The sequence below is a fragment of the Crassostrea angulata genome, chromosome 5, assembly GCF_025612915.1.
Source record: "Crassostrea angulata isolate pt1a10 chromosome 5, ASM2561291v2, whole genome shotgun sequence".
In the NCBI taxonomy this organism is placed as follows: Eukaryota; Metazoa; Mollusca; class Bivalvia; order Ostreida; family Ostreidae; genus Magallana; species Magallana angulata.
This window is the reverse complement of record NC_069115.1, coordinates 34,421,019-34,433,045: the sequence shown is the minus strand read 5'-3', so window position 1 is coordinate 34,433,045 and position 12,027 is coordinate 34,421,019. Positions and strand designations below refer to the sequence as shown.

The window sequence follows — 12,027 nt, the reverse complement described above, 5'->3', positions numbered from 1 at the left end:
ATGCTATGGACATGACAAGACGTGAATTGTGTTCAGTGAACTTCCTGAATGTTGAAATTTCCTGGATATGCGCAGACTGTCAATCAGTTTCTGTCTCGCTCTTCCGTGTTTGGCTCCCCTATATTCCTGTGTTGTACGTGTCTGCTAGTGACCTTTGCCTAAACCATTTCCAGGATCAAGGTCTGATTTTGTTGACACGAGCTGGTATATAACTGTTAACTGACCTTGAAATAACTGGTTATTGTGTGTTATCTTCCGTATGTATATTAATCTGTACTTCAAAATTACAGCATTTTTTTTCAGCCAATTTCCTAAATAGATTCTATTTACAATCAATTTTTTTGCGAAGCTTAAAAATTATGATTTTGTCCTTGAATTTAATAATGCGTTTCATTTCACAACTATATATTAATGAGACATTTAATTACAGGACAGAAACGGGCTTTAATGATAATTAACAGTTTTATTTGGCTTTTATTGTCGTAACTCTTTTTGATGTAATTACAGTGTACTACAAGGTCATATTTTTATAATGAAATTGAAATTGATAAATTGAGAATTATTAAGAGCATTCAATCCTTTTTGTGCAGAATGTTGCAACAATGTATTCTTTTCCATAGTTTTATACATTTAAATGAAATTTTCTTTCTAATCGTTTGGGAAACTCAGGCCAGCTTGATCTATTTTTGGTAGTAGAATGTGGAGACTGATTCCCAACATTGTTTTTGAATGGTCATTTATCGTCCAAATCTTTTTGTAGGTTACCATCTCCGTTCAACAAGGGAAGCAAATGTCCAACGATAACAAACCCTTCCTGCAAAGACAGTGGATCTCACAGTAATTCCAATCTCAACAACTCACGTAGCAGTCGCTCAACTCCCACTTCCAGTGATAGAAATAAAGCTCAACTCAACCAACAGAACAACAACGTCACCTCAGGTAAATTCAAGTCATGTTTAAGTGACAATCAAGGAATGTTGTAACTAAAGGTTTGAAAGTTTGGCAAAATGAACTTGCACTAATTTCTATTTGATTTCATGTTGTTGGGATGTTGTTCGATCATATATGCTATGCATATATAACTTAAATGGTGGATTAAATCTACAAAAGTTTAGCAATATAAACTTGCAGAAAGTTTTATATGATTTCAAGTTTTTTGGATGTTATTCAGAGTTGTTCAGATGTAGACATATCAGTAACTGGTAAATTTTTTTATCACTTAATATCATCGTTTTAAAAAAAATCTAGATTGTTTCAAATTTGAGCTAATCAACTTACCAAATCACAAGTTGTTTATTTTTTTATATTGCTCTTGATAATTGAATTGATATCAGGAACTGCACAAATATCATAAAATAGGTTAACAGATGAAACTTTGCTTTTTTGTTTTGTTTTGTTTTGAAGTCTAGACAAACATCCTGTTATGCATGGTGTTGATAGTTGTGACAATATCCCCAAAATGATTAAAATCAGGAAAAATGCAAGGATTCTATTTTTTAAATGTTTATTTTGAAAATTAATAATGAAGTGTGACAAAGTACATATATATTCATAGAAGATTTTGTATAATTCCTGCAAAATAGATTAAAGGGGCAAATTAAACAATGTCTTTGCAAGAGTTATTTCTCCTTGAGAATAATGATCTAAGCTTGGATTGGACAGTTCAAGTACATGTATGCTTTATGAAGGTGTCATATTTGATGCGAGTCATAGTTTTGTTTCTTTCAATTCAAAACTCATAATATGATAATAAGTGCTTTAATTGGTTTATCTACATGGGAGAAATGATTGATATTTGTCTCTGATTGAATGATATTCTGATTTGAATAAAAATTTACCAGTATTTTTCTCCCTATTTGACCAATTGGATTTAAGTTAGAAGTGAAGTCAGAAAACATTTTTAGTTCTCTTCAATGGAGGCACAATATGTTTATGCACGAGCATGAAATTCATTAAGACCTTTTCTCTGATGCAAACGACTCAATATTGCTTCAGCTGTATTTGAATAGAGAAAGCAAACTTTAAGCAATTAGCTTGCAGAAGAGGTAAACAAACTATTCCTATTAAGAAAAAAAACGAAACAATGATTGAAGAAAAACTTTGCTTGTTTACTTGGATGCACTTTGATTTAATTTGTTTTTATTGCATGACAAGAGCTCTGTCCCCTTGATAAAAGGATATTACTCAGAAATCAAACAGTACAGTTTTATGATGTTGTAAAAGCTTATCATTGCACAGAATAATGCCCCCTGACATTAAATGTGTCTCAACGAACATTAACAAATGAAGATACCAGAAAAAAAAGTGAATGATGTAATCGCGCTTTCATTGAAGTGTGAAGCAGCTAGAGCTATACTCATTTCCAATTAACCAGAATAAAAATCATATGCTGAAGACTGTTTAATGAGATTGAAGGTGATCTTTAATTGTAATTTACCGATTTTAGAAGAATCGTTATTTTTAAATTTGTTGGCAATTGCCAATAAATCTGCCGGTGTATATATAGAGATAAAGAGAGTAAGTTGAGGGGGGGGGGGGGGGGGGGGTTAAAACTTGAGTTAAGAAATCTCTGCTCTGTTGACTTGAATTAAGGAATCTCTTGTCACAAAACATTGAGGAATTTCTTGTCACACAACAGGGGTGTCAACACCTCTATTTAATGGACTCTTCGATCCTGGTGATCGGAGACTTTGCTATATACCAACATTCAACACCCGGAGATAATTACGTACTGCCATTATTTATATAACGCTTAAATGGACAAAAAAAGTCAAAATTTCCTTTTGTTCACAAGGAATACAATATCAGTAGATTTTTCTCCCTCCATTATAGACACTAAAGAAGATTTTTGCCTTTTATGCCTTTGAATAGATTTCTTTTCTCTCTCCCCCTTCTTGTTGGAATTCCTATTGTGTGTATATAAAGATGTACCTGCTATGAAGAGGTGATGGGTTTGTTCGATTTACTGAACAGGCGCTCTCTCTGAGGAGGTGAAAGATTTGGGGTGCACTTGATTGATCCCAGTCCAAAACCGATATTTGATCACATGCTCTCTAGCCATACAAAGGAATAGATGAATTGTGTGATAAACTTTTGGAAAAATGGAACTGCCTGCTTAAAAAAATCACTTGAGATCAATATATTTAATGGTGTTGATTCTTCTGTGATTGGTTTCAAACAACAGAATTCGAACAGTGATTTATGGAAGTAGTTTGAGCTTTCCTTGAATTGATGTACATCAGGATTATTGTGAAATTTGATTTCTGTGGATTTTGTGTGTGTAAACTTTTGTTTTTGGCTTTTGACAAAACAAGGGCAAGTATTCATTTATCAATTTACTCTCATACAGAGAGAGAGAGAGAGAGAGAGAGAGAGAGAGAGAGGAGAGAGAGTTAAAAAGGAGTTTATATACTTGGCTTTGTTATCATTAATTACTCTCTAAATACTATTCAAGAGATAAAAATATAAAGATAACAGTTTCCATTACTTGTCAACTGTTTATACGAATTATAAGGCATTAGATAATGGGGATAGAAAGTAAAACACTTTATCAATGTAAAGGAACACTAGAATTGGAACATCTCAACATATCTCAAAGTGAAATTGTGACCAAGACTCTATGTCTTAGAAGACAGAATCGATCATGTTAGAGAATTAATGTCGATACCAATGTAGATAAATATATCAGCAGTTTAATGGCTTTATAATGCAGGGCCGTATGAAGTATCAAGTACCCTGCGCCTTTGTTGTAGAGAGCTGTATGGTACTCTAATGGTCACCGGTCGACAAATAATCTGTAATGTATTTGTTATACGCAGCGTTGATGATCGTGTGGGGGTAGGCCGTGGCATTGCAGGGAGGGTGGGCAGCCTTATAATAGACTTGTGGCTGTGTTGATAGTATAAACATAATGAAGGTTTGGTCATTTTGATGTTAAATGTCTCCCTCAAATAAACCACCAAGGGTAGAAGTTCAGCAAGTGTGTGTGTGTGCCTTAATTCAGTGAACTTACCAGGTGTACGTGTCTATATGAGTGTGAGTAAAATAGGAAACCTATTAAAATTCTTTAAAAGACATTTCAATTTTGCGAAACTGAGCTTTATTGGTGGTCATTTATTTTGGAAGGTAAGAAATCAGTTGGTACAGACCTTTTTTGTTGGGGGGGGTATGAGTAAATTTTAGTAAATTTAAAGAGTTACCGTTTTCCCCTTTAATCAGAAACAGACCTTGTAAGTGGTTTTATAGATCACTGTACACACTTTGAACCTCTGCGAACTTTGTTATCATAGAAATGATCTGGGATATCAACTGTCATTTTTTGTTTGTTAAATGTTTATAGTCAAATTACGCTAAATATTTTAAATTGATACTCGAGCCCCCTTGATATTATTATGACCCTAATTTGCATAGAGTATATTCCTAGGATTAAACATGGAGTGATACTGGAAATAACTAGATGCTATAGATGGGGAAATGTTTTGTTTATTTTTATTATGATATAATTATATACAATGTATGTATATATATATATATATATATGAAGTCATATTCCATGCCGAAAAGGTCAACTTGAGACAGGATTTTCTATAGTTTCATTCTTCAGAGCGGTTGTCATTTGACTGTGAATATGAGACTTTTCTTATTTTTGATCACGGAAAGGCGATGGAAAAATGTTTATTTATGAATTGAATTCGAAGGAAAATAATGCTAAAATACATTGGTAAGTAAGACAGATGTATTTAGGTTAAGCTTCTTGGGTTAGACTGACCTAGAATTACTACAAAAACATGGAATCCGGGAAGGGGCAATCTTTTTTTGTAAGTCTAGATTGTGGTATCATGGTCCCTATCCTGCTGGGCCAGTGAAAAGGAAGGCATTAACGACAGATACACAGATGTTTATGCTAGCATTTTCCTGCTAATTCTTCTAAATACAGACAGCTAAGATCCTCTAGCAGTATGGGGTGATTAGAGGCTCCATATGAACCAAGAAAGAGCTGCAAAAGTGGTAGGGCCCCACAGATTGAAACGTTCGGGCAATTAGGGTGATCATTCCATGGAAATCATTTGTCAAATTCAGTTTGTCACCAGCTTAGAAATTAGATAACTTATTTTTTTTGAAGACATCTTCCTTCCTTCAGTTAATCCATCTTGACAGCACCCCCCTCCCCCTTCCTACAGTGATATGGTGGGAGAATGTAATAGGACCATTTAGCCTTTTTATTTTTGTTTAGCAAAAGCAGCTCTACAAGTTAACTTTTCTGGCTTATTATCCATGGTCCATTTATCCCCATGCATGCAACTGCTAAATAATGAAAGATCGAGAGTTGTGCCGCATTAAAAAACCCCCAGCATAAACTGTATAGATTGAAGGTTGCACTAGCTACAACTATAATTTGGTACCTTAAGCTAGCTGATAATAGTTTTAAACATATAAGTGTATAGTGATCTGATCATATTATTGTGCCTGGATAAAGTCTACTAAGTGATTAATGTATCATTAAAAAGGGTGGAGTAGTGAACATCGAAGTCAAGTCCTAAAGGTCCGTATGTATCAACAGCTGATCGCATGCAGGAAAAACTGTAAATATTTACTTATTCAGAAATATTCTCAACAGATTTCCTCATTGCTGCAGGAAATTTATACTAGTATCTTATGCATACTAAAATACATGCTACTAAAATTAGCCATAACTTTGATATATATATAAACGAAGGCACGGGTTTGTCACGGGTCATCTAAAGGTGTTATAATCTTTTTCCCTTTTTAGTTTCGCCCCCTGGCCGTGTTGATTATCTTTATCCACTTTATCAGTTAATCCACCCCAGGTAATAGGTATGGGAACCCTGACAAAGTTTATTTAATTTGCCATTAAGATTACATGATCATTACATTAAGTCAAATAAACTGTTTGGCTTATAATGTAGTGTGTGTGTGTTGCGTGCTAAGTGAGTTTAAATGCAGGACTTTATGATGGGGGACTGAGTGCGTTATATAGGGATGTTCGGTGAGTAATGACTCAATGGTGTTGTTTACACATTATACATATAGACTCGCTGCATTATTTCATATCAGCAAGGCTGGCGTAAAACTATATACACATGCTATCGTATGGACTCGAATACCCACCCACAAAATTTCATAAGGCTTTAAGGCATCATTAAATTAAAAGTTAAATTTTTTATAGTTTTTATATAGTTCAAAGTCTTTTGAAATTTTAGGGCAAATAGTTTTGTGGAAAATTTAGATTTAAGGTATAATAACTTGAATCTTATATTTAATAGGTAAAAAAAAAATATGATAGAAAATTTGCCTACAGAGCAGGTTTTGGAAATCAATACAGACACTTGGCCTTGAGGGGTACATATTGCAAAAAGGGTCAGGGTAACTTTATAGCAACACCTGGCTGTATATTCATGTCAAAAGCCAAAGGTTAAAAACAGCTGTGAGGTTTTCATTACACCTGATAATGATCCGTGGATGAAAGTTTTAATAGCTTTGGCAACAGAAGATTGTAATCTTTCTTTTGCTGGCTTAATTGCACCTGCTTGTTTACCTATGTAGATATTAACAACTTTGCACCTGAGCAGGTAGCCAGGCTTATTTCCTACCTGTTATCAAACATCAAAGGACCAAAAGACATCCCTTATCTGCTAGAAGCCAGAGTTAATTTGCTTTTTTTTTTTTATCATGGGGTTTCTTCTTTGGAAATGTTTAGACCATTTATGTATATACCCTATATTTTATCAAACTGACCATGCGTAGATATAAGTTACAGCTGATTTTTAATTCCATTTGAAAGGAGGTCAGGAAAAGAACAAGACATGAACAATTTTCGATGAGATTCGATATGTTTTTAGACTAGATAATCGCCAACTAACCTTATATCGTTAAAGCTTCATTCGTGCTTCAATCGAGACAAGATAATTACGAAACTTAGACACTCAGTCAAGACTTATTGCAAAGAGTGAATTTTGAGGTGCAATATTTGTTGGATGGATTAAGGAGGGTGATGGGTGAAGGATTTCTGTGTGAATTACCCTACCCCTTTGATGACTCTCCTTTCTCTTGAGGGAAAAATTGTCACTCAGTGTTTAAAGAAGGATCAATTCAACCCAGTTATGGAGAATTTTTTTTTGTGAAATGGAATGTTGATTGTTTTTTTCCTATGACAGAGTAAACGTGGAAAAAGTTACAGGAATGGCATTTCAAATGTTTGCACTGTCAGGTAAAAGAAGGTTATTATATTCTTAGGTAATTTATCTCTCAAGTGCTCGGAAATTCACGCTGTTGACAAATTTGCATTGTGTGCACTTTAAATGTTATTGAGGCACGAAGATGTAATAAAGTTTGTTGAATTTTTAATGAGAACTTAACAGTTAAAAGGACCAAATTAATCTTTTTTTACGTGGTTACAGTTATGTAAAGGGAGGTAACTTATCCATGTTTATAATTCAGACTTACGATCTTCTTTGCTTTTAATGAAGGTAAATAAGATACTGGTAATAAATACAGTGGTGAATTTCCTCATAAAGATGCCACATCCACGGGCAGGATGTTGACACAAATAATTCACATCTTTAGAAGGAACAAATAGCTGAGTCAGAGACTTTGTAGCTTATACAGCTCGTGTGTTTGCAGAAATCATTATGCCGGTTTTAAAAAGATCTCCCTAAATCTGTTGATAGCCATCTAATCTTGCATCTTTAGATTTGATTCCTGTCTTACAACAAAGCATTGTGTATGTACAAGGGATTGATAGGCAAAGCCTTTGTTTCTTAATGCAGCAATGCATGCCTAAATGTATTTGATTTGGCGACAAATTGCAGGGATTTTAGTTGCATACCAAGTTGAAGAGTGGTAAGAAAACTGTTTTAAAATTATTTTTTTTTTTATCTCGGTGGTTAATCTATGACCATTTGAACACCTAAATGAGTAGCTTGTTTGAGAAGGTATAATGAAATGCTTAGGTTTCATTTTCTAGTAGCTACAGTTTCAGTTTTCTTTTCGCGTTTTAATTGTAAAGTTGGTCAAAGTTTTTTTACCCCAATAGAATTGGATGTTGTTAGAGATTTTGTGTATATATACAGCCAGGTGGTCATTTCAAGAGTTATATCATATCCTTAATCATTACAAAATATGTCGATCAAAGCTTGAATTCATCGGAGTATTATTGAATAGGATTTGGGACCAAAGTGTTTTAAAATTCTTGCTTCCTTGCTTTACCTTACACAGAAAAATGTTTAGACAAGGTGACGACAGTTTATAAAAAGACTTAAAAACTGGAATAGTGGAACATCCTTCAAAACCATTTAAACTAAAACAATGGAAAAAGTGAAAATTTATTGAATTAAGAAGACCTTTGTGTTTAAATGTGATTTGCCTTGTGCCTGAAGTTTGTTTGTGTAATTCCAAGGAAAATTTACTATGCGTATTAACCCTCTGCTTTTTGTGAATGAATCGGGTCATATGCCTTTCTTACAACAAGCATAGAAAAGAGATCAAGCAATACTATCTAATCAACTGTACTTTGGTATTAAAAAAAAAAATGATTTTGGCATATATACTTCCACTGAAATAACTGTACTACTAGTGTATACTTTTGTTTTGAATGCATGTACATAAAATATAAATAATATCTAGGCAAACATTATTTGTACCATGTCTTGGATAAATTCTGAAGTGCAGTATGTGTATTCTCCATATTTTGGTAAGTTTTTTAAAATAATCTGAGTTGTTTTTTGCAAGTAAACTAAATGATGCTTGTATTTATTTGTAAATAATAATGCCATGATATTGAAATATATGTCATGATAATGATCAGTGTGGATACTATAAATGTATCCTTTCTTGCAAAAAAACAATTCTCCCCCCCCCCCCCCCCCCCCCAACAAGTAAGTTCCCAGGGTGAGAAGACGTGTCTCAGGATTCTAAGGTTACGGAGGTTTTTTCAGACTTTGTGGCTTGACAGGAAAATTGTTCGGTTACCTCCGAAAAAAGGTTTCTGTCTGGCAGTGTAATCCCCCGATTGTGTTTGCATACCTGCATAAATCCTGTGTCAAATTTTGATCTTATTTATCAGTTGCGATATATATTATTGGTTATTAATGATATTTATGAAGATCTGTGAAAGGAATATCAGTCAGAAATGATTAATGAGGCTCAGTTTGTTAATAGGTGTAATGAGACCCTTCAGCGCCCTGTATTCCACGGTATGTCCTATAATACTGTAGAGCTATTTTTATCTTTGATGAAATTATGAAAATTAAGACCATTATTTCCTTATTGAAATGATTGTAGCTTTGATATGATTAGTTCTTCAAAACAAAAATGTCCAACCCTGAAAATATAGTTTGCATAATATGAGATAAAGTTTAAATGGACTTTCGTGTAGTTAATTCAACATCCATCAATACAAATCAACAAATTATTTTTTAAGGATGACTGAATCTTGGAGACATTGAAAATTGAAATGATGCAATCTTTCTGGTTCAGCAGAATGAGTACGGATGCACTCTCAGAATGACTAAGGAGGCACCAGGAATAAGAAAGGAAAGGGGGTGTCTATGACATGTCATCCTGCACTTAAATGTGAAAACCAGCCATCTGCCCAAATTTATCAATGGGTGCAAACGTTTCCAAAATATTTACGGAAATATATGCCACGCTCTTGCATTTATGTAACAATTGAAGATTTTTCTGAACATCAAATGAATTTGTCTATTTTAATTGCTTATCGTGATATTTCCCTCCTTGTAATAAATCGAAATTGTTTCCTTTTTCAATCGAAAACTATTAACCTATTAAGATAGGAGATGCCGCCTCTCTGATTAAACATTTCGTAAAATCATTCCTCGAATAGTAAGCACCATTTAATAATTTTTATTTTTCTGCGAAATGCAGTTTGTTGTGTACTCATTTCCCTCTGACTGGCTCCATATATAATCCTCGGAGCCGTTTAATGTCTCCATGTGTCAGAGCATTTCTCAATTTTACACTTCAGCAGAATGACCTGTGGATGTTAGATGATGCATTAGGGCTCTCTCCTGCTATCTCCATTTATTGTGTTTTTCTTGGTGCATATGACCTTAAAGTGAAATCTAACGAGGTCATAGGAATGTGTCGTTAACATTGGAATTCTGATGAAAACATATTAAGTGAGTTATTTTGTTTTAGAATGCAATGCCGGCCATGCGAATGACATAATATGTCTTTTTTATTTGAACATGATTGTAGAATATGTAGAAAGAAAATCAACTGTCTTTTAAAAGTTTGATCCAAATGATATATAGCTTTGATTAAGTCACAGATTCAAGCAGATATAAAATATTTGAAAATCTGAACTAGTACATGTACTGACAGTTAGACTAATTCAATCTTTGCCTTGAACATTTTTCAGCAGTCTATTAGAATGAGTATAAGGTGTCCTCGTGTAGTAATAATTCCAGGCTAATCCCTGGTACCTGTCAAAAGGTGGGATGTTTTATGTAACAACAGGCTACTATCTATGTATGTATATACTTACTATGAGATATAAGGGATCTCATCACAGTATATAACATTTTGACACCAGCCCAGAACATCACTTCTTGCCTAATTATGAGGGTATTACCACACATAGCCGTACACAGGTATCAGGCCTGGGCTTCAGATTCTTATACATAGGACTGATTGATAAACACCTGTAACCTTATTATGTAGCTTAAGTTGTTATATTGTAGCAATGGAGTCGAGTTTTTTTTAAAAGACAGCTGCTCGTAGGTTGTAGAAATTTCCCATACCTATACAGCTGATGAAACCTTTTTTCTGAAAGAATGATCTAAAGAGGCTCTCAAACAATTATATTTGACATCTTTGTGTCGGAAATTTATATACTTGCATTTAACATCTGTTTGTAAGAGCACCGAGAAGATCGTAAGTTTTTCTTTTATATGTTTTCCAATAATTTGTGTGGGAAAAACCGATCGGATGTATGTATTTGAAAAGAAATTTGGAAGCGTGTCAATTTTTTCAAAGTGCAGGAAAGTATAAGTATATGGTTCTCAGTAATGATATATATTTTAACATTTATATAAAGAGGTATTTTGGTATAAATAGGAAATCTTAGCTCTCTAGAGCAAAGGACCAATTAGTACGGTACATAACGTATTGACAATTTACGAGTGAATAAATGCGTAGCTATGATTGACCCGAGGCAGTCAAGCTTTATGAACTCTGCGAAGGTGCAAATTTGGTGTTTTTATCATTATCTATGTTTTGTAAAGAGTCTCCCTTTGTTGTGGTTTTTGCAAGAGTAACTGTGTTGAGTCAATGTTTCCGAGGTTTTGGGTTTTTTTTCTGTTGATTTTATCGAAGCTTGAACTGAGAGAAAGAAGACAATCGTGAATGATGAAAATAGTATCTATTGAAAAGGTGTCTAGAAGAAAGGAACAGGGCCATTATACCCCTGCTGTTTTTCAATTGACCAGAAATTACGAAGTCTAGACATTTAAGGGGAAAAGTATATAGATAATCTATGGGAAGTGGTTAAATATAAAAAAAAAAATCAGACCTCCTACTTTTATCAGGCTCCTGAGAAATTGCAAATTGTCATCCACACAACTTTTTTTTTTATTAATATGCAGATTGATACAAAAAAATGGCTCTAAGAAAGAAAAAAAATTCAACCTTTTGCACTGCTATGTTAAAAAGCAAGACCCCTGATAGAATATCAAGTGTCCAAAGGTATTATCGAGTTACTGTGAAATATGCTTAAATGTGCCCATTGTTAAATGATGTGTCAGAGGGTTTTCTGTATAAGATCTGTCTCTTTTGGACGAGGGTAGTTTACATATGTATATGGGGGTGGCTGCTATTGCCGAGACTTGGAAGACCAAAGGCTGTAATTGAAGTGTCTGAAAGGACTGAACTTTAAACATTTTTGTTCGCAATATCTTGCGAATTGCATCTTTGTGAGCTCTTTTTTTATGGCTATAAATTAAGGATGCCTTCACGCTTGCCCCAGCCAGGTAATATTGCAATATGATT

At 34.0% G+C, this 12,027-nt stretch overlaps 1 protein-coding gene across 16 annotated transcripts in view; it reads left to right on the top strand.

Annotated features, from left to right (window-relative positions):
• The window catches only part of LOC128183218 (neuron navigator 2-like), a 154,643-nt gene that overhangs the window by 85,411 nt on the left and 57,205 nt on the right, over positions 1–12,027 (top strand). For 12 of the 16 annotated variants that reach the window (XM_052852151.1, XM_052852152.1, XM_052852149.1 and 9 more), the window contains exon 6: positions 761–939. In XM_052852151.1, coding sequence (XP_052708111.1) covers positions 761–939 — 179 coding nt within the window. Of the gene's footprint in view, positions 1–760; positions 940–4,582; positions 4,721–7,185; positions 7,229–8,646; positions 8,711–11,968; positions 12,009–12,027 lie in introns of those variants that run through there. The other 4 variants (XM_052852161.1, XM_052852158.1, XM_052852157.1 and 1 more) reach the window with 4 other exon arrangements.